At 42.5% G+C, this 22,297-nt stretch overlaps 5 protein-coding genes across 8 annotated transcripts; 2 read left to right on the forward strand and 3 right to left on the reverse strand.

Moving 5' to 3' along the window:
• The first annotated feature begins 909 nt into the window (after nt 1–909).
• On the forward strand, nt 910–4,533 carry napsa (napsin A aspartic peptidase). The gene is made up of 9 exons (XM_088316282.1): nt 910–1,105; nt 1,311–1,470; nt 2,202–2,325; nt 2,853–2,971; nt 3,091–3,290; nt 3,359–3,481; nt 3,566–3,710; nt 3,785–3,883; nt 4,047–4,533. The coding sequence occupies exons 1-9, from the start codon at nt 1,038–1,040 to the stop codon at nt 4,206–4,208; spliced, it is 1,200 nt and encodes a 399-aa protein (XP_088172408.1). The 5' UTR covers nt 910–1,037; the 3' UTR covers nt 4,209–4,533.
• Nucleotides 4,534–5,965: 1,432 nt separating this feature from the next.
• mief1 (mitochondrial elongation factor 1) lies at nt 5,966–8,405 on the reverse strand. The gene is made up of 4 exons (XM_088316281.1): nt 8,259–8,405; nt 7,982–8,162; nt 7,368–7,639; nt 5,966–7,294 (listed from the first exon to the last, which is right to left on the reverse strand). Exons 1-4 carry the CDS (start codon nt 8,403–8,405, stop codon nt 6,455–6,457), a joined length of 1,440 nt encoding a protein of 479 aa, XP_088172407.1. The 3' UTR covers nt 5,966–6,454.
• Nucleotides 8,406–8,601: 196 nt separating this feature from the next.
• Nucleotides 8,602–9,948, reverse strand: LOC148322524 (mitochondrial ribosome and complex I assembly factor AltMIEF1-like). 3 transcript variants are annotated; one of them, XM_088316283.1, is made up of 2 exons: nt 9,829–9,948; nt 8,602–8,850 (listed from the first exon to the last, which is right to left on the reverse strand). In XM_088316283.1, the coding sequence occupies exon 2, from the start codon at nt 8,812–8,814 to the stop codon at nt 8,602–8,604; it is 213 nt and encodes a 70-aa protein (XP_088172409.1). In that variant the 5' UTR covers nt 8,815–8,850; nt 9,829–9,948. The 3 variants fall into 3 exon arrangements, with proteins under 3 accessions (XP_088172409.1, XP_088172410.1, XP_088172411.1); XM_088316284.1 differs by lacking the exon at nt 9,829–9,948 and adding an exon at nt 9,706–9,824; XM_088316285.1 differs by lacking the exon at nt 9,829–9,948 and adding an exon at nt 9,476–9,628.
• Nucleotides 9,949–10,777: 829 nt separating this feature from the next.
• LOC148322525 (uncharacterized) lies at nt 10,778–17,675 on the reverse strand. 2 transcript variants are annotated; one of them, XM_088317738.1, is made up of 4 exons: nt 17,605–17,675; nt 15,798–16,242; nt 15,323–15,721; nt 10,778–15,179 (listed from the first exon to the last, which is right to left on the reverse strand). In XM_088317738.1, the coding sequence occupies exons 2-4, from the start codon at nt 16,239–16,241 to the stop codon at nt 11,286–11,288; spliced, it is 4,737 nt and encodes a 1,578-aa protein (XP_088173864.1). In that variant the 5' UTR covers nt 16,242; nt 17,605–17,675; the 3' UTR covers nt 10,778–11,285. The 2 variants fall into 2 exon arrangements, with proteins under 2 accessions (XP_088173864.1, XP_088173865.1); XM_088317739.1 differs by having other exon boundaries at nt 15,798–16,295; nt 17,605–17,670.
• A 2,191-nt stretch (nt 17,676–19,866) lies between these two features.
• Nucleotides 19,867–21,827, forward strand: LOC148322526 (3-mercaptopyruvate sulfurtransferase-like). The gene is made up of 2 exons (XM_088318035.1): nt 19,867–20,472; nt 21,190–21,827. Exons 1-2 carry the CDS (start codon nt 19,884–19,886, stop codon nt 21,486–21,488), a joined length of 888 nt encoding a protein of 295 aa, XP_088174161.1. The 5' UTR covers nt 19,867–19,883; the 3' UTR covers nt 21,489–21,827.
• Nucleotides 21,828–22,297: the final 470 nt, after the last annotated feature.

The raw sequence follows: 22,297 nt of genomic DNA on the forward strand, positions 1-22,297 counted from the left end.
TTGAGCAAAGGTTTTATTTTTGTTTTTTGTTTTGTATCTTGAACTTGAACTTGCTGGACAGGAAGCGTTAATGTGCCTGTTTTGTCATATTTTCAGTGTTATATAACGACCGCAGTAATTGTTGGGTTCCGCCCCGCATCACTTATTTATTGTGTTTAATATAATTACTTCTTTATCGATGGAATTTGATTTCGGTTGCTCGATGCTTTGATCAATGGGAAACCAATCCAAATGATGGATTGTGAAGGTGGGGGTGTAGACTGAGAAATTATATGCAGAAGTCTAAATGCAAATTCTGTATCTTTGTTTGGACAAGTGGAGATAGGCCTTAAAGTAGATTAATCTTGTGTTACATGTCACATTGTTGGTCTTAAAAGAGGTGAGGTATTTTGCACCGATCAGAGCACTATTCTCAAAAGAAATAAATTGCAAAGGCAAACTAGAAATCTTAAAGTGAAAAGTAAAGATTTGTTTTCCAAATTTCGAAATACAGCACATTACAGATACACATATTGTAGAAACTATATTTATTTGTACTATATATATATATATATATATATATTTATATATATATATATATATATATATATAAAGGGGGCGTGTAGATTCGACCCAAATTAGACCTTAAATCACTAGTCTTTTAAAAGCCCACTGTTCTTATAAGACCAATTGTTCAGCCGCATCCAGTGTCCCTTGAGGTTCAGTTTATCATATTTTATGTTGTATGTCTCCATAATATTAAACCTTGAGTCAACTGTTCAAATGCAGTTTCATGCGTGCCTTATCACTGCAGTCACGCTATCACTCGTGACCCGTCAGTGTATCCTTGTAATACTGAATGATTGACATCTGACTCGACCAATAGAAACAAGGGTCATATTGGTTTCCTCCAATGAGGGCCTCGCGTCGAAGATAGCCGAGTAAACGCGGATAATACCGAAGTCTCCTCTTTCAATACATGCGTCACTTGGTTCGTTTTAAGGAATTTAAACTTGCGGAAAACACGAAAATTGTATTTTTTTTCTTCCTGGACAGAAATGATACGCCTGGGGATTTTCTACTTAGTCGGGGCGTTGCTTGTGTCTCACTGCATCGCAATTATAAGGTATTTCATTACAATGCTAATAGTGTTTTTGCTCTGCGGATATTATATGTACAATAATGTTTTATAACAATTAGAGAGTAAACGTTTCATTGTATTTGTCATCATCACGTATTTCATATCAAAGCGATTTTTGTTTCGTTTTACCAAATGAACCAGGAAGGCAAAGAGAAGTTTGTCTACAGTTGTTTGTTGTTGTTGTTTTCAGGGTACCCCTTTATAAAACCAGAAGCGCTCGTCGCATCATTAGTGATAATGGGATGTCTCTGGGTCAAATTCGGGCTTTGGCGAAGTTGAGCGGATCTCCATCTCCGGACAGCGCTCCCTCCTCAGACTTACCCGTGGAGAGGCTGACTAACTTCATGGATGTGAGTGCCACGAGCCTACTCCACATATATCACCTCCAACGTGGGATTTCAACAACTTGAGCGTTTGCAAGTGGAAAATGTTGCCACACCAGTTTCACTTGAAGCCTGACACTCGGGCGATAATGCGATACTGCCCCACCTCATTTGTACCTAGAAAAAAAACGTTAAGAACGGTATCATATAACAATTGGGATAAGGTGAGGACATTAAGTTAAAAAGCAAATGTGAAAAATGTTGGATACAAAGCAACATATGTGAGATGGCCGCACCGGTGTTGAACGAATTGCCTCTCTAATTGAAGAAACAATCCCGTTGGCTCGGTTATTTTACTCAAGTAAAAGTGCTCATACTGAGAACTTGGAAAGTTAAGGTTGGGCAAATCGCGTAGACGTGTGCCATAAAAATATGTTTCCATTGCTTTGTTGATATTATGAAGTGACAAAAAAATAATTAATAAAAACAACTGAAATTATTTTCAGATACATGTAGTAAAAATAAGGCTGTCAGAAAAAATAAATACTCAAGTCGAAAAATATAATATTTACAGTAATGACGTCATGATCAAGATGTTCAATGTGAAGGAGCTTAAAACGTAATATTCATTGCAACTAACGACCTTTGTATCTTCAAGATCACACCCGCTAACGTTTCTAACATCTGTTGTTGAAAGTTGCATGTCATCAAGATTAACATTGTTTTCATGTTGTGTTGTTTTTTTTTGTTTTTTTGAGGCTCAATACTTTGGCTCGATCAGTATCGGCTCCCCACCTCAGGACTTCACCGTGCTCTTCGACACTGGCTCCTCCAACCTCTGGGTGCCCTCCATTCACTGCTCCTTCTTCGATATCGCCTGCTGTGAGAGCACCCAATTCAAATTCAATACCATGGATCAGATTTGTCTCTTTACATTTCCATACGTAAAACACCATTGCTCCAATGGTCAAATTAATGAAACAAATATTTAATCACCACATATTATTTTTCAAATAGGCCCTTTTTTTTCCCCATCATGACTCATATTCAAATTGTGCTATTTGAGCTATGCTGTGTAATTACAGTCAAACTAGTTTTGTGTGCCGCATTATACAACAATGACCTTGAACTAATGGTCACAAAAACTTTCAAGAGACAGAAGACATTTTTTAGATTTTTCTCACACGATTCTCAAGTGACAAATTTTCGACACATGTTTGTCTTTATGTAGCCTGAGATTGGCGGTGTCCATGGTTGCACTCTGCCGCTCTCTCGCTCAGTCAACCGAGAGAAAAAAGCAAAGGCTAATTTCCGGTTTTATTACATTTAAGTGGATAAACAACTACATATTTTTTACAATTTCCCTGAAAATGTTTCCTGCAAGATTTTGACCCACTGCCTCTCACCAGGGCTTCATCAACGCTACAACTCAAAGAAGTCGAGTACATACATTCAGAATGGGACCGATTTTTCCATCAGATATGGCAGAGGCAGCTTGTCCGGGTTTATCAGCGGAGACACAGTCACTGTGAGTTCTAAAAACGTCACCCAACTCCATTGTTGGACTACATTCCGCAATCGCGTCGGTCACGTTCTCGTCATTATATCAGACAACGGCCTTTTTTGTCCGTTTTCTCTGCCTTCCAGATAGCAGGTTTGTCGGTGCCTGGGCAGCAGTTTGGTGAAGCAGTGAAGCAGCCTGGCATCACATTTGCCGTAGCCCGCTTTGATGGGGTCCTGGGAATGGCCTACCCCTCCATATCGGTCGCCAACGTCACCCCGGTGTTTGATAGCGCCATAGCGGCCAAGCTGCTGCCACAAAACGTTTTCTCTTTTTACATAAGCAGGTAGAAGCGCTGTCGATGAAGATAAATGAAAGTTGTTGATGTTGGTAACGCCGATGTTTGCTTGTCAGGGACCCCGCGGCAGCAGTGGGAGGGGAGTTGATGCTGGGTGGGTCTGATCCGCAGTACTACACTGGAGACCTGCACTACGTCAACGTCACACGCAAGGCCTACTGGCAGATTAAGATGAATGAGTGAGAACAAACCTCACGGGTATTTCATATTACAAGGACAGATTTGTATTTTATGTTTTGTCTCGTTTGCTCCCTCTGCCTCAGAGTTGATGTGGGCAAGCGGCTGACTTTGTGCAAAGCGGGCTGCCAGGCGATCGTCGACACGGGGACATCCTTGATGGTTGGTCCTGCGGAGGAAATCAGAGCGTTGCAGAAAGCCATCGGGGCGCTGCCCCTGCTGATGGGAGAGGTGCAGTTCTTCCAAGTTGTGTTTTATCCTCAATTTTATTCTGACATATGACAACCCCTTTTTTTCTTCCTTAGTACTTAATTGACTGTAAGAAGATCGACACGCTCCCTCTCATCTCCTTTAACATTGGAGGGAAGATGTTTAACCTGACTGGAGAGGATTATGTTATGAAGGTATGATTTGTGTCCAGTTGTTTTGAGTCATTCACTACAAACCGAGTAAAAAAAAAAAAAAAAAAAAAAGAATCTTTGACGTCTTTAGCCGTCAATGGTAGTCAAAATAGTATTTTTTTTTTTTTTTTCCTGCCACCCTTCATACACTGTTAATATGATGCAGGAGTCTCAGATGGGGACTTCCATCTGCCTCTCTGGATTCATGGCCATGGATATTCCGCCCCCTGCTGGGCCACTTTGGATTCTGGGAGATGTTTTCATCAGGAAGTACTACACTGTGTTTGACAGGAGCGCTGATCGTGTGGGCTTTGCTCCAGCCAAGTAGTAACACTCAAGAATTTTTTTTTTTTTTAAATATTTTTTTTTGATGATATTAATCACACCCGGTTTCTGTACTGTTTAGATTTGTGACTGTCGACACAAATTCACAAGTTGCTTCTGGTTACAATGTTGACGTTAACAAGTGTAACTGAATTAATAAGAAGTCAACAACTGTATGTTACAAATATGTAAATCTGTTGAATTAAGTTGTCATAATTCATAAATAGTAAGTTCACTGTTTTTTTTTTTCTTTTGTTGGTCATATTTTGAATGGACTCTCCAGATTCTTAAAAATGACTTCAAGACAACGAATACATTTTAAAAATCCATTTGTCGCGTTTATTTATACGTCCAAAGTGATGCACTCCTCAGATACAGAGCTGTACTAAAAATAAAATAAAGCTGGGGATAAAGCACAGCAAGCAAAGACAGCAGCACGTGGCTCATGTGAACCTCACAAAGAAGAGGTAGAAAACTACTTTGGGTTTTGATTTGAAAAATCAACAAAACATGGCACAGTGACTTTCCCTCAGTTTTTTTTGTTTACGCATTAACTCGGTTTACAAAGGAAGACTTAACATGCACGGAAAGACCTATTAAGATTGTCAGTGAATCCAACATAAAGCACTTCATGATACATACAGGTACTTGAGTTTTTTGGTTACAAATGTACAATACAAAAATATGCATCTACTGCTCCATAATTTTATATATTTTAAACTGAATGCCTTCATAAAAGTGCTCTACATAATCGGTTCTTTTACCCTAAGGCAGGAGTGGGCAAACTTTTTGATTGGCGGGCCACAAATGGGTTCTAAAATTTGACAGAGGGGCCGGCCGGACCAGGAGCAGACGGATGGAGTGTTTGGGTAACCTCACCTCATCGGAGAAAAAAAAATTACATTTAATTTGAAATGAAAGTGAGCAAAAGCATTACAACAAAATATGCCTTTGACACACCACCGTATTTAGAAAATAAAACATGAACAAGGTTTATTCATTTCATTTTTTTCCAAGTTCGGCGGGCCGGATTAAAACATCTAATGGGCCGCATGTGGCCCCCAGGCCGTAGTTTGCCCACCCCTGCCCTAAGGCTACACGTGACAGCAAAAATCAGTATCAGATTTTGGAGCCAAATACGTAAACCACCTCACTTAGTTGTCTGGTTGTTTTTCAGACCCTGTATGTGACCCGGGATGACCTTGAACTCTTTAAGTTGATTAGGGTTTAACTTTGAACATGTGCTTCCGAATGACACAATGTGTCAGAGATTTGATTAATAAAGGAAAAAAAAAAACTGCCGACACCAACACTTCTTTAAAAGTCCCGGCTAAATTGTGAGAGTCCTCATATGCCGAATCCTCCAGTCCCAAAAGGTGGCTTGTAAAAAGATCTTGTACCAATCAGCTGCTGTGGAAGTGGAGAAGAAAGGTCCTCTTCATAAGAGCGAAACAAAGAGCAGCTCTGTGCGCGCACGCAGGCAGTCACAAGGGAATAGTTTCTGCTCATGAGTTGGGTGACGGAAAACGACGTGCTGCTGTGTTTTATTACGATTTAATGAGACCGCAGCACATCAATGGGGTTTTTTTTCCCCAAGCGCTGTCATTTTCAGATCCATACTGCCTTCATGAATTGGGCAACATGTTATGCATTCGTCTTCAAACAGGCCACCATGATAAAGTATTCTTGCGAACACGTTTAAATCGGACGAAATCAAAAGGGGCTTTTTTTCTCACTGAGGAACCTTGAGTCTTTTGGCAATTCAATTTATCACCATTTTATTCGCTTTCGTGTTGACATACAGACAATAAACATTACATTCTATGTTTTGACACACATATCGGTAATCTCCGTAATAACCGTGGCCATCATAAAATGCATGAGACTTGTCTGTGAACCTAAAACTGTCCAATCAGTTTAAAAGCGCTATGATCTGATGCAGAGTAATATATTATATATTACGATGAAAGTTCAACCTTTTCAAGACGATGCATGAAACATACACCAGCCTCATTAATACGACGGCAACAGAGTGCGACGCCATCGTATTTAGGCTTCACATGAGCATCTGAGATTTAAAAGTATGTTTGGATTAAAGCAAGTCCATCGATCTTAAAGTGAATTTCACTGGGCAATTTTCTCAGATGTCGATGTCAGGTGTTGTATTTCTCGGGGGAAAATGATGCCGGCAGATCAACATCGCCTGAAGAACTACTTACTGAGAGGGTAGCACACAAGTTTAGATTTTTTTTAGGAGGGATGCGGAAGCCGCGCCTCGCCAGTCACCAGAAGTGATTCGGGTTCTGAAAGCGCACAGTAGAGCGTGTAGCCCAGCTCATCCACTTCCTGCTCAGTCAGTTCACAGAATAAGTTTACTTTTGGGCCGAGCGTGCACGGCAGTCGCCCCGCCTCCAGGTAACCCACGAGTTCCTTGAGCAGCTGTAGGAAGTTGTCGGCCAGCGCCTCGTGGGTCCAGTTGGTTTGCTTTTCACTTAGCAGCAAGATGGCGTTGGTGAGCTGGCTTGCATTAAGCCGGTTGAGGGCAGGATTGAGCTTGCACACAGCCTTAGCCACTTTGAGGCAGGCGCATCGGTAGCCTCCATCTTCTTGATCTAAGGCCCTGAGCCGAGCGGTTTCGGCCACTCGGAAGCTCTCCCTCCACAGGTTTTCGTGGCGCTCCGCGGCAAGCCGGTGCGGTTTGGCGATAAGAGAAGTCCCGTCCTCCATCACAAGTAACGGCAAAAATTCCACCGAAAGCTTTCTGTCCGTCTCGTACTGCACCTCCAAGGTCAGTGTCTCTGAGGGGACCACAGGACGAATCACATAGTCCAGGACGCTGCCAATCGCAGGCCAGTTGATAGTCCCCACCAGCTTGTCAAACACTTCAAGGACTGATTTAGGGGAGAGGTAACCTCCCACCATGCAACGGTCCCAGTAGCTGCTGTTGCGTGGGAAATATTCTAAATTCTCTCTGCGGACCAGCCAGAACCCTGGAACGTTCATGATCGTGTCCTCTCCCGGAATGGACGACCACAGGTTCTTCTCCAAAATTAGCGGTACCATCAGCTGGGCGTGGTCTGCCGTCACCACCTTGGCGACGGATGAGTTGCGTTTGAATCACAGAGCGGGCCGGACAAATTAAAAACAAGGTTACTCGTCTTACCTGTAAGTCATCGTAGAGGCTGCCGCTCAAATACATCTCTCGCAGCGGCATGTCAGGAAGTTTGGCATGGAGGAACACTCGGAGCTCGGCACAGATGTCCAACGCTGCCCTCCGGGCCACAGCTTGCTCCTCGGCGGGAATGTCCACGTTGTTCTGGTAGAAATCCCACAGACGCTCTTGCAAGGAGAGACGCATCCGAGCACGCAGCAGGTCGGACTGCGTCGGGCCGCTCCCTTTCACTGCGGCTCGACCCACAGCCCTCCGCAGATAGTCTGGGGGGCAGTAGAGAGGCCAGGTGGATTAGAAGATCAAAAGATTTGAGGTGGGGTGGAGGGTGAGATGTTATTTGAACGGGACTGTACTACAAATCGCAAGGGCAGCTGTATGCTACTATGTAACGTGAAACTAATTGGATCTGATCAGACAAATTCTAATCCAACTCCTCTATGTGTCTGACTGTAGCATAAAGACCCACGGTGAACAAAAGGCATGAATCCTCCAAATTGGATATCTGTTACCAAATACAGAAATAGAAGCAACATAATGGTTGGAAAAAAAAAAAGGCAACTGTTTGGAGATATTTCAGACAAAGTGAACAAGTTTGTTGTACACACCTGATTCAAAGGAATTTGAGGCAGCGGGCAGGGACTGAAGTGACCTGCTAATGGTGGCCTTCATGTCATGGTTCAGAACCCGAGGTGACGAACCCACCCAGGCTGGCTCTTCCCAGCTTTGTTTTCCTTTCTGCTCCATCTTAGTGGGGCTGGTCGGAGCACTGATGGCACGGTCGTACATCTGAGCGACAAAGACAACGCAATGAGATTTTTTTTTTTCCCCACTTTGGACCAATGTGGGAGAGGGGAAAATAAAGAAATATGACATCTTGCATACTCTTTTGACAGCAAGCGTTGCGATGCCGAGCATGGCTGCTCCACCGACCCCCAACACAAGCTTAGCGTTGGAAAGCATGAAGTCGATGGCTGTGCCAATGCCATTGTCATCTTTCTTCCCTTTACGGTCTCCATTCACCCCGGCCATCCTGGAGCTAAAATAAAAAAAATATGCATTTGCTAACACTCAGTATTGGTTCTGTTTGAACATTCTGATACTTTGGTTGTAAATTCGCTCTAAAACCCCCAAAAAATGAGTTTAATCTTATAGGTACAGGCAATATTAGAAAACCCACCTGGGAGAGATACTTCCGGATGACCACTTCCCCCCACCCCAAATGTCCCTACATAAGCCCACCCAATCGGCTACTAAGGAAGAACTGGCCCCTCTTCAGAGCCTCCTCCTTTTCTTCGGGTGCCGTCAGGGTCTGGCAGCGCCGAAACTCACGAGCCACAGCACGCCGATAGTAGTTGCGGTCAGTATACTGAAGGTGACGCCCTGCACGGAGCAGCGCCCGGTACAGCTCCAGCACAGCACTGCTAGACCAGCCGCCCATGAGGGACCACACTTGAAAGGGGGGACACCCTGGCACCTGGGCAAATGGAAAAAGGGGCTTAATAGAGTTATAAACTGACAGTCATGTCAAATTTTCCTCCAGGAAATTTTCAATTAATGAAAGCGAGAAGCACCAGCAGGTGCACTATTAATTACCAGCACACAATACTGTACATAGGCCTAGGAAATTGGTACAAAACGATAAATATGACATACACAGTCCTTTGAAAGAAAGGCTTGTGTCACCATTAGGTTTGTTTTGACCCTTTTTCACAGCTGTCACTATCCATCCACACATGAGTCGGTTGTCAACTATATTGAGCAATGGTGCATGAAGGAACAACCAATTACCTTCCAACATTCAATTATATTTCTCTGTATTTGGTGATGATCTGGATATGGGGGCATTGTGATATTTTTTTTGCCATGCAAGTTAATATGGTACCAATGGAATCGTCAAACCTGCAGAATCATATTGGCACTCCCTGCCTTTTCTAAAACAGGAACTGTAATTGTGGCCTTAGACTTTTACACAGTAATATAAATGTTAAGGACGCAAATTTTCTTAGAATGCCTATAGTACTACAACGCTACACATGTTTTGCTAATTATATCCAAAGCAATAGATTTCTATATGCAATCATATTGAACAGCCAAATTACCAAGAAAATAAGGTGACTGACTCGCGTTGCAAATCTCAAGCCATGTTTCCTGCACCCAGAAGCAGAAGCTAACGTTAGCAAGCACGCACAACTCGCATCAACGTGAATGCCTCGAGTTCCAATATCTGTCGTGAAACGATAGCTACAGTGGCCATATAAACGCAAGCTGCAAAGGTTAATTTGACAAGAGAAAATGGCTGACAGCAGGGAAAGTCACTCTTCTGACTTGCCTGTTAGCATATCACACCCACTGACGTTAGCCGAGCGCTGACCTACACGTAAAACACGCACGAGACACGGCGAATGACAGACTATCTAATATAACACACGTCATACCAACACGAGGCACTTACGTGTTAAAATTAGAATGAGGATTTTCAGAAAAGAACTCAGCAGTACAGGGGGGGTCAAGACAGTAAAGTCACAACCGGAAACAAATAGTCGACTGACATTCTACTTCCGGGTGAGTTATTTCGTCAGATAGAAAAGTACTCATAACTACATAAATAAATATTGTATTGTAGTATAATGAAGTTAAGGCGTAAATATAGGATCACAAATTCCAAGTATATTTGTAATCGAAAACATTCACCCGTGGGTGTATACATTGATTAACTGCAGTTTTTCGAGGTACGAGCCGTTGCTTTGTCCTTTTTCTTTTTGCTTCGTGTTGCGAGCAAGGTTATTATTTAACGAAGAAAGGAAGAAAAATAGAAGAAGAAAGAAAAATAGTTTGTTAACGAAATAAAGTAAACTTTTTTTTTTTTAAATCTTGCACTTTAAATACCCCATATATTAAAAAGAAATTTAATACGAAAACAAATAAAAACTAAACCAAAACAAAGCATTAAAAAACATACAAAAACATCTGCTACTGATACCCAAAGGAGACAAATCACCCAAGTACAAATTTGCTGGATCAATGACTACAGAATGCGTACCAACGTAATGCACTTACTTCATCACTTGAGGGAATACTAGAAGTCGTTTGTGATGACATTTTGCTTGCACCTCTGCTGAAGAAATTGGTGGTAGGCTTTCGAAGAGTCACCTTCGAATTTAGGTTTGTGCATTTTATTAATTTTCCAGTAGATAGCAACTGCATTTTACAAATTATACCTTTAAATACAGTAGAATAGTAGGCCTAAGTGTTCAACAATAATAAGACAGAATTTATTCCTAAAAAAAATAAATAAATTGTGATGATTGGCGTTTTAAAAGATGGAAATGGCGTGGGTGTGTGTGGTGCATACACTGGCATAACAGTATACAATTCATAAACATGACCCACTTACAAGAAACACGCATTTATATTTATTTATTTTCTTTATGAAAGCAACATTGAAAATGTTTGTCTTTAAAGTTGCGTCAACAAATATTTCAAACATGATGCTACTATGATCGGTGGCTCCCGAGGAAAGGTAGGGTATTTCTTTTTTCCTTGTTAGTAATCAGTTGGAGGATTTTTTTTAGGTGGGGAAGGGAGCATACAGTTGCCAATGACACTTTACTTAAATTAAAATATGAGGCACATAAAAAGCAAACATGAGTATATCATGATGTATATCATTTGTACAATGCTGCGTTTAAATGCTTTGTCAACTTTGAAACATAGTTTGTACTACTCGAAGAGACAACTTTCACTGGCGCAGTCCTTAAAAATTCATGCTGAAGATGAGAATCCGTTAAGAGGTTCTAGTTGCCATTGAAACAGTATGAAACATTTGGAAATAAATATCACAAATCAGCTAGAAATTTCAATAATTTGCATCGGGTACAGGTATGTATGGCCAGAGTAGCCTACTGATGATCACGGCATATACTTTTTTCCTTTGAGTCTGGGAATAATCTGGATATCTCTTACATCATCATGCTGAAGCAGCCAACACATGTATCGCTCTGTCCCCATCCCCCACCCACTGGTAAGAAGCGGCTTCACCTCACGCATGTCGATGTACCACTTATAGGACTGCTGTGGAACTGTATGGTGTCTGAGGGCCTCCTGTACCATGGACGAGGTGGAATGACGTTCACCAAGACCCAAAGTCTCTCCCAGGCCCAGCAGAAGGTCTGCAGCCTTGGCTTTGGCCCGCCCGCTGCCCTCCACATAGGCTTGGTAGAAAGGAACCGATAGATGGTCCATCTCAGTCAGCCAAACAACGCCGCCATATTTTTCTATCAACAGCCGCTCTCCTTTGCGTGTAAGCTTCCTGCCAAACTGTGGCTGACCTTCTTGGACCCACTCCAAGCAATCAGCAGAAGGCATCATTGGAATGGCCTGGTCTAGAGAGACTCGTGGTAGTCGGGTTTTTCCATCTAATTTACTCAGCAGGGACGTGATATGTGCGAGGGTGCCAGCCGTGTTGAGGATTATATCGGAGTGTCTCTTCAGCATGGACTTGGTGAGATGAGACAAATATCCCTCTGCGATCGAAATAGCACAGTCCATGTCACCCAACAGTTCACACTCCACATGGTAGAATTGGTTCAGGTGTGTGGCATCAGGATCCTCTCCTCTAAAGCTGGGAGATATGTAGTAGGTCCCCTGCAAGTTGTCCTGGAAACGGAGGAAATACTCAAGCACAAATTGCATGGAGTCTGCCAGGTGGATGTCTTGACCCAAGAGGTGAACGGAAACCGGCTCGGAATCCGACCCTAGACCCATTGGGGAGGAGATGGTGTCTGTCGTGAGAGGTGTCAGGGCATAGGAATACTGACAGGAATTGTTAAAGTATCCCACTGTGCTGTGGAAAAGCGTGTTCTGTATCTGGAACAGGTTGCGGTACCACTGGCTCGTGAGAGCGACAATGGAGTGGGACTGCGGTTCTTCCCATGATCGTGAAGGCCGGCACTGAGTGATTTTGGAGTGGAGCGTTTTGAGGTCATCCGGGCCAGCAGCTGGACCATCAAGTGAGGAAACATAGCCAGGGTATTTTAGGAAGAATTCTTCTTGTGCTTTGGTAGTTTGAAGACCTTCTGGGGAGGGTAGCATTGGGATCAGCTTGGTATGGGCATAATCAATTTGAAGGCCCTCAAAGATCAGTGCGACACATTGAGTTCCCATACCGTCTTCCAGCAGTTGGGCGACTTTATAAGATGCCAAGATCAAAGCTTTGTAGTCGGTTTCCTCAAGTTTGAAGATGTCACTGGGCAGTGGTTTACGTGGCACCACGACGGTTACTCCGGGGGTGTTTGGATAGGGTGTTAGAAAGGCAACATGTTGATCATCTTCCCAGATTCTCCACTGTTGCTCCTCTCCGCGTACAATCCTACTGAACAGGCTATTATCAGAACGAGCCCCCAATAATTCAAAGCTCGGGGGTGCATTTGTTGTTGGTAATCCATTCCTAATCTGGGTTTGAACCTTGTCCAGTGCTTCGTCATCCCAACGTGGGCCATTTTTAGAGCTACAGTATCCAGGGTTGTGGGAGTAAACTTCCTCTTGGCTGGCAAGATGGGGCTGCCACTTTGACCCTAAACCGTGAAGTGGAAGTAGTCTGATTTGTGCTGCTTGATTGGGGTTGGGACAGAAAACCAAAGCACAACGTTGCGTTCCAAGTTTGTCACATAGAATCCTTGCTACAGATTTTGCTTGTTGAAGCAGAGACACAAAATCAGGTTCAGCCAAATGGAAGATGCTCGGGGCCCCGCTAAGAGTTTTTCTGGTCAAAATAGTCGACCCAGGGGTCCAAGGGTAGGGATTCAGATACGCAACCAGCTCATCCGTTTCCCAGATCACATGAGAGACGTTCTTTAGGGGTCGAAGCACCTCGACTCTTGATATGCCACCAATCATTGAGGCCACAAACATGACCCCAGCATTTGTTTCGATTGCAGAATCCCCCTTCGAGTCGACTGCGATGACTCCCGCGCATGCGTCTTTCAGGTTTTCTGTCATCACCTCTCGACATGCCTGTCGGAGACTATAGCCTTTGTGGCGGTAGAGGCTGGCGATTTTCTGTGCAACGGTGTGTCTTAAAAACACATCTCCATCTCCAGAGCAGCTAATCGCTAACGTGTCATCAGCATATATTCCTGCTCCAACGACTGCCGTATCACCAACTCGCCCTTTCAGCTTCCCCACTAACCCACCTGTCGATGATGCAGCAGCCAAGCCATGCTGACAATCCAACGCCACAGCTCCAACCGTTTGAGGATGATTGTTTTTGGGCGCATTTACACCAGCGAGCTTCGCAGCTAACTCTCTATGACGGATATCAGTGTGGAAATAATCAGGCTTGACAGGTTTTGACTCCTCTTCCATTACTTGCAGAAATTCCTCAGCGCCATCTCCCACAATAAGAGAATGTGAGCTTTTTTCCATGACGCAGCGAGCTGCTTTTATTGGGTTCTTCACACGTTGCAGACAGGCAACAGCTCCAGACTTCATTCGATTGCCATCGACGATGGTGGCCTCCAATTCATGTTTGCCGTCTCTGTTGAATACTGAGCCTTTACCCGCGTTGAAGAGAAAGCAATCTTCCAGAGCTTCTACCGACCTTTGAACGGCATCCAGACTTTTCCCTCCCCGTTGAAGCACTTGCGATCCAAGATTTAAAGCTATCTGCAGAGCAAACTCAATGACGTTCATCACTTGTGTGTTCAGCATCACTCCCTCGCCAGCACCGCCATGGATTATCAGAGTATAGTCCGAACTTGTATCCTCAACTTTTGTTTTATTGTTGCTAGCACTCGTTGGCACGTGATTCATCTCACCGTTCATGTTTGTTTGGTTTTGTTTGAGGAGACACTCCAGAGCTCCCATTTGACATACAATGGCATATTTGAGCGCTAAAGTCATCACAAACATCAAGTTTTCCTTCAGCTTTTCCTGAAGTTTGTCCAGTACCGAAGCAAAGCTACCTTTCCCATTAAGCACGACTCGAACCATGTCCCTTTTCCCAATGTAGGTTACGGCAAGCTGATCTTGCGCGTAAACGTTTCCAACTCCACACTCTAATCCCTCCTTCAGGTCGGCACCGGTGAGGTACACAGACGGAGACCCAAAGAGGTCCAGAAACTTTTTCAAAGGATTGTCATTCGCTAAAGCTCGGCGAAGGACAGCTAAATGGGGACCTACACCGCGTCCAGTTTTGGTGTTTTTTATGAGAGTCTTGTGTTCCAAATATGCAGCATGGAACAATTTTAAAAGACCATTTGTGCATTGGATTGTGTTGCCTCTCCGAACGCTTGATGCCAAAACATCGACTAATTTACGAGACTTCATGCTGATGGAGTAGGTGGGATCACAACGGCCGTGTTTGTAGTGCCGCATATGGGTTGGCGTGACAAGCATGAGAGTGGCGGCAGATTCCCCCAGAGTCTGCATCAGGGAAAGTTGTAGCGAGAAGTTTATCCAAGCGTCATAGAGACCTCGTTGGCTTCTCAGAGTTGAAAAGACATCAGGATAAGAAGGCACATCGAAAGTGAGAACCGGATTTGGGGATTTTAAATCAGGGGATGTCTTGAGGCTTTGTGTGCCATGGAAAGTAAATGTTAAGGATGTTGGTTGCGAAGGAGCCACGTGATCCAAAGTGGCAGACCCGTTCACTTTATCAGCATCAGAGTGGACTAGGCTTAAATCGGCTAACTCTGATAATTGGTATACATGCTCAGTTATAAGGCCGACCACCATCCCGTCCACGGCACAGTGCTCAAAAACTATACCGGCTGTGCAGTTCTTGAACACCACCAGATTCATCACCTGCCGAAAAGAAACAGTGTCATTTTATGTACACCAAAAATTAGCAAGTCACCCCAACTAATCAAATCAACTTTGAGATCTGTGGATGTTGAATTTTTCATTTTTTCTTTCAACCAGCGCAATTAGTGAGGCTGTAGTCGTACCTTGTCATAATATCTCAGACAGGCACCATCTCCTCCTCCCAGCCTCACTGCGTTGAGGATGTCGGCCAATTCAGAGGGTGCATTGCAGTCCTCCAGACTTAACGTAAGCACAGCGCTCTCCATTCGCTTCAGTGATGCTGCAGCAACTCCTCCGTTCTCTAGGATCTCTTCTCTGATGGCAGCCCAGGACTTGCGCTCCAAAGCAGATAGTCTACAAATGACCAAGGGGTCGTTCTGATTTCCAGTCTTGGGCTGGTCCACCACCTTCGCCAGCTGGTTGTAGATATCAGTGAAGGTTCGAGCAGATAACGGCCCGCTAGCGCTGGATCGCTGTAGTATGTCAAGTGGAAATACTCCTCCAGCACAAGTGATAATGGCATGAATGCTCTCCGGGTAGATCTAGGGAGGGGAAAAAATAGAGGATGACTTAGTGATTCACGATATACGTTTTTGACAGATTGCGGGTTTTCCGTACCTTGATTTCATCTTGACTCTTGCCAGGAATTCGGGTGGCAGCAAAAACTTCCGATTGCTGGGTTTGTTCCATGGGCACGTCACCCTCCATCATGTTTAGCTCGCTATACAACTTTGCTGCCGCCCAAAGCAGAGCAGCTGCTCTCGTTAACTGGTTGCATCCTTTCATTTTGGATGGTAGAATAACAACTGGAAGGGCCGTGGCGCTCGACAGGGGGTCCGCACAGGATAACAGCCCTTTCTTGAACTTCTCCATCACCCAATTCTCTTTGCCCGTAACGCTGGAGACAAATTTTTGGTGGGCCTCTTCAAGAACTGGCCACTGCTTGTCTCGGATGTTTTTGAAGTCAGCATAACGGTCAGGACTTAAAATGAGCTGTAGGACGCGGGAAACTTCCTGCAAGGTCACGTCCATCTCTGGAATAGGGTAATTGAGAAGAGCCATCCTGTTGAAATTTTGGAAGTTGGAGAGAGAAGTGGACCTTTTTTATTTGCAACGCTGTACATTAAGTGGAAAAACAAAATGATGCTCAGTTAAGCACAAGCCAGAGTGTCTCACTAAAATGCAAAAACATTCAGTTCAGTGCGACAATGCAATAGTCAGTGTTGACAGTTTGTAATGTTTTTAGTCAAATTTTTAATTATTAATAAATATGTTATGATTTAGTTTTTGCTGTTTCTCCTTTTATTTAAAATTAAGTTGATTTGATTGAATGATTTTTTTAGAACACATTTGTCATCAAGTTAAATCTTTCTGGGTTTTTTTTCTAAATATCAATTTTTTTAATTTCAAAGGTTTCAAGGGATATCCCTACGAATGGAGTTCCAAAGTTTAATAAATCCAAAACTGCAGTCTATTTTCAGTCTTTTTCATTTTATTTAAGTTTTCATTCAAAAATGCTTTACGCTGGTTCGGGTGTAAATGGCTGAAAAAAAAAAATTCACAATAATGTGCGTCATTGAAAAAAAAAAGTTGCGAACCACTGTAATAGAGTACTTTACTCTGTTTATTAATTGGAATTTTTTTCTGATAAGGCCAAGTGAGTAAGAATAATTCACACAAAGCATCCTATAGGGATTTCTTGGAACATGCGGGACAGCAAGGATTCTTATCTTGTGACTCCAATAGCTTAATAACGAGATCAGCAGAAGCAGCTGTGATCAACTCCCACAGTCCAAAAACATGTACTGAGTATGTTCGGGGAAGTAAATTCTATAAATTGTCCACAGGTGTAAACATTTTTTTCTGTCTATAGTCTCGGATGAAGACTATTATGGAACACTCACTTTCAACACCTCATTTTTAGTAAGGTTAATAAATAATTCAGCATCCTACTGCTTTACCACAAAATGTTTGATGGTTCTATGACCACATTCCAAAATGTTAGCATTCATCTGAAAGACTTTCTTTTACAATTTACAGTTTTCTAAAAATCACCCTAATATATATATATATATATATATATATATATATATATAATTGAAAAATAAAATATATAAAACTATATCTATTAAAATATAGATATATAACAATTATAGATTTTATCATTTTTGTAAAAAAACGAACATCCAAGGTAAGATATTATTATTGTTCTTTATCTTAGAGAATTTCAGTGTATCATATTGCATTCTAGAAAATATCCTACTCATAAAAACATGTTAAGAGGCACTCACACCGTGTGAGGACTATCATTTTAGCTTTTGTATGAAAAAAAAAAAAAACAAGTTCACATTTATTGAAATTAGGTGCTCTCTTTATGTGACAATTATCGCACAAATGAAAAAAAATAACATGAAGATCTGCTCACCTCAATGTTGAAAATTCTCTCAGGTCAGGTCAGTCGGAAAGAAAGACAACCTGTCAATGGGGAAAAACTTGAGTTGTCTCTAATGGAAATGCTGTGACTCCTATTAAGCAATTTAAAGTCTTGTGGCCCTCCCCCCCCCGCTAGCTCTCATGGCTCTCATTTTTTCCTCTTGATTTCGTCATTTGGTATTGCCTTCTTTTTTTCACCACTTTATGAGTTCAAGTGAAGACATTTCGATAATAATAACTACATACATTAAACAGGAGCATATAAAAAGTTCTCAACATCTTTAGGGAAATATTACATGAGAATCTAATATGCTTGGAATTGTAAATGGCCGACTACTACATGATATCAAACATTACGATTTTTAATTGGAATTTGTCTGAAACACTGACACCAAACAACAATATAGCTTTTTATGTTATTTTTTAAGTTGATTATTTTTTTCTGTGTATGAATTGTAAAGCAAATAATTTACCTGTACAAAGCAACTGGAAAAAAAAGGAAGGGGGAAGTAGAAATTATGTACGCAACTGAGATACAGGAATATGGTTGCACAAATGGTTGTACAATCACGAAAACAGACGGGTTGAAAAATATCTCCAGACTGATGTTCTGACCTCTTTGGTCAGTGTTCTGAAGGAGCTGCAGCTGTTTGATGCTCTTTTGGGGATGTCAAGTAAGAAAACTTTTATAATAATCAAGTCTACTGGAGATAAAAGCATGCATGCATTTATCTTGGTCTGCTTGGAGCATGCAACCCTTCAGTCTGGAAAGTCAGGGCTGAGTCTATCCGCACTACAAGATGTCGGACTTGGTATTTTATTTTTTAATTTTTTAAACAAGACCTTAAACATTTACCATGAAAAATCATGTCAAAACTTTTTCCACCGTTAATTTGAAATATAACTCAGACAAATTAACTGAAAAAAGGGGATGTAGAACTTCCGTATGCAACTGACTTACAGCAATAATGGTTGCACAAATGGTTGTACAATCAATAAAGCAGCCTTTTAACGGCTGAACAATATCTCCAAACGTAAGGGTTGCAAGCCGCAGGTTTTCGGTTTTGGACTCCCTCAAAAGAACATCAATCAGCTGCAGCTCATTCACAATTCTGAAGAGTGGGTTCTGAAAAGAGCAAAGAAATCAGATCAGAACATATGACTCCAGTCCTGTCAAAAAAATTTGTTTTAAAAAGGGGGGAATGCCATCGCCAGTGCATTCCCGGCTCCCTTCTGATTTCTTTAGTCAAGAAAGCGTTTGTGGTAAGTGGCAAAATGGCAACTTGAGGTATATTGAATACTCAAAATAGCTCATATAGGTGTGAATGTGAGTTTGAATGTGTTGTCTATAAAACGTTTACATATCAAATTCCAGGTTATTTTTCATATATAAAAAAAAAAAGATGGGACCATGATAAATTTCAAATAATTTCCCACCATTAATGTGACGTGTAATGTGTGTATCAATCAAGAGAAAAAAGGGGAAGTCTCAACGCTTTATGCAACTGAATTACAACAATATGGTTGCACATGCGGTTGTACAATCATTAAAACATCCTTTTACCGTCTGAAAAATATCTCCAGACTTAATGGTTGCAAGCAGCACGTCTTCAACAACACACTTCCGGAAAAAAAAACCGAAAACAATATTTCCCCACATGAAAGAAAAATCTTTATAAAGAAACAAACTGACAAATTTACTGAAATCCTCCATAAATGTCAGAGAGTATGAGCAGATCCAAAACAGACGTTAAACTGTCTCTGGGATTAACAGGGTGGATGGACCGAATCAGAAAACCACGTCACATGTAAACAGAGATCTTCATTGGAAATGATATCAATCAGAATGACAAAATGTCTCCATGCCAGGATGGCCGAGTGGTCTAAGGCGCCGCGTTCAGGACCCAGTCTCCCCAGGAGGCCTGGGTTCGAATCTCGAATTTGGCTGCCAGGATGGCCGAGTGGTCTAAGGCGCCGCGTTCAGGACCCAGTCTCCCCAGGAGGCCTGGGTTCGAATCTCGAATTTCCCCATTGTGGGACTAATAAAGGCATTATTATTTGTAAACACGGCTGTCAGCGTAGCTTTATTTAAAAGTGATCTTATTTTAAAACAACCCCAAAAAAGTAAGGGATGTGCAGAAAAACATCTTGTGCCTCAAATGATGAGAATGAAGCCTGGTTTAAAAAGTGTAACGGGTCATTCATTTTACGGCCTATTACTCTCTGGCGCCCTCTACTGTTTAGCCATGGGAACTACATTTGCACACCATCATGGCGGCACAGGCTCGCGCTGTGGTTTCAGCCCAGTGGCTGGCCGACGCAATCAGAAACGGCCTCGTCGGCTCAAAGATTCGGGTTCTAGATTCATCATGGTACCTCCCAATAACCAAAAGGGACCCGAAAGCGGAGTTCGTGGAGAAGCACATCCCGGGCTCGTCTTACTTCGACATAGATGAGTGCAGTGACCAAAGTTCATCGTACGACCACATGCTGCCCACGAGCAGCCACTTTTCACGCTACGTGGGTGAGCTGGGAATCGGTAACGACACGCATGTGGTGGTGTACGACACGAACGGCTTCGGCTCGTACAGCGCCCCCCGCGTCTGGTGGATGTTCCGACTGTTCGGTCACAATTCGGTGTCGGTGCTGGACGGGGGCATGAAGAACTGGTTGGCCGAAGGACGTCCGGTGACGTCAGAACAAGTGAAGCCGGAACGCAAAGACTTCAAGGTGACCACGAACCCTGCGTGGGTGAAGACATTTGAGGATGTACTGGAGAACATCAGCACTAAGAAGTTCCAAGTGGTGGACGCAAGGTGTGCGGGCAGGTACAGGGGAATCGAACCGGAGCCTAGAGAGGGTGAGCATGCTTTTCCCAGCGTCCCAGTTTATGACGGTTAACACGCACGTACGACCATAGTTTTTGAATTTCCCAAGTGTTATATTAAATACTCAAAACTAATATCATATATCCAAATTTTATCTGGGCACAATATTACTGTAAACATCGCAAGAACCGGGTTGTAGGAATTACACCATGGATACTTTTCTTTGACGAGGTCGAAGGGCCTCTTCCTTGATGGCCTCGTCTCGGAATTGCTTACAGTGGGGATGTTCGAGCCCACTTTTTTTTTCAGACCAATACTCAGCATGCTACACTCTTGAGTACTCACTGATACCGATACCAAGTAACCGATACCACTATTACTTTTGATGCTTATTATATGACACCTTCACAGATCTAATCTATAAACATCCATCCATTATCTGATACATATATAAATTGCATTCTAATGGGCATATGAAAGGATGGACATGGAATTCAAGAGTGAAAAAAAAAAATCAGCCATGCCGAAATTGAGGCCACAATTTGTGACTGGTATCGGCCTGATACCGATACCTGTCATCAATACTCGTTCATTCCTATTGAATACACCTTTTCACAAAAGTAAACATATCTGTGGCTATTCATGTTTCATGAAACAATGACATGTAAACATGAGGACCGGTCTGGGAAATTAAATATAGGGCTTGAACACTGTATAATCATTACTCCATATTTTTAATTTATTAACAGGTACCCTTCCAGGCCACTTCCCCGGTGCCATCAACATGCCATTCACTTCGTTCCTGGAAGCCTCTGGAAAGTACCTGGCCAATGAGGACCTGTCCAGACTGTTCAATGAAGCCGGGGTGAAATTGGACCAGCCGCTTTGGGCCACCTGTGGTTCTGGTGTAACAGCGTGCCTTGTCGTTCTGGCAGCTCACCTGCTCGGCCACCCGGGGGTGTGCGTTTACGATGGCTCCTGGGCCGAGTGGTTTAAAAGAGCATCTCCTGAAAACGTCCTCTCAGAAGGAGAGGGAAAGAAAAAGTGAGGCAGCCGTCTACGTAACAGAGGGAAAAAAAATGTCACAAGTTAATTAAACGATTGCTGGAATATTTGCACATTTTATATTAGTAATGCAACAGTGTAATCGTTGAATTTTGCACTTTTTGATTCCCGGTGTGGCCTTTAGGAAATCATGCATAAAATCCATTCTTTCTGTCTTTTTCCCCCCACATGATTCCACTTAAACTTTGTCATGCTCATGCGGCATTCTCATTATTCATTCACCGGAAAACTAAATATTAATCTTTTTGGTGGGGTTAGTTTGCAGAAACCCGACTTGAATACAAATTGTATCGCGATGTTATTAAAAGACAACTTGAAAGGTCATGTGTTCTTGTTTGTGCTTGTCAACAAAGCAGCTGTGCATATTTTTGGGGAAAAATCGAATTATTTGCAGATATCTCAAGTGCTTATTAACATACTGAGGCAAACTAATGTTCACTGTCATTTGTTTTTAAATCAAGCAGTTATAAATACTTATTTTTAACATCAATCATATGAATGTGACCGGAAAAGCAGTCTTGCAATTTGCTGTTCTATTTTTTTTCTTACACTTTCTTGACAATACTTAACCCGCAGTGTTCTGCTTACTTTTCATTTGCTCACATATTGATGGAAGAATTCTTCTCCCTGGATGAGTTATGTCATGTTCCTGTCATTCATATGCATTCAAAACATCAAGCGCCCATAAATAGGAATTTATCCAGTTTACACATGTAATGCTTGGAGGGGGGGGGCGCAGAAAAAATCCTTATTGCAACTAATTTTAATGAAACACAAAAAAAACCCCATGTT

This window comes from Idiotropiscis lumnitzeri, chromosome 15 (genome assembly GCF_059441095.1).
Source record: "Idiotropiscis lumnitzeri isolate Australia: NSW breed Sydney's pygmy pipehorse chromosome 15, RoL_Ilum_1.0, whole genome shotgun sequence".
Classification (NCBI taxonomy): domain Eukaryota; kingdom Metazoa; phylum Chordata; class Actinopteri; order Syngnathiformes; family Syngnathidae; genus Idiotropiscis; species Idiotropiscis lumnitzeri.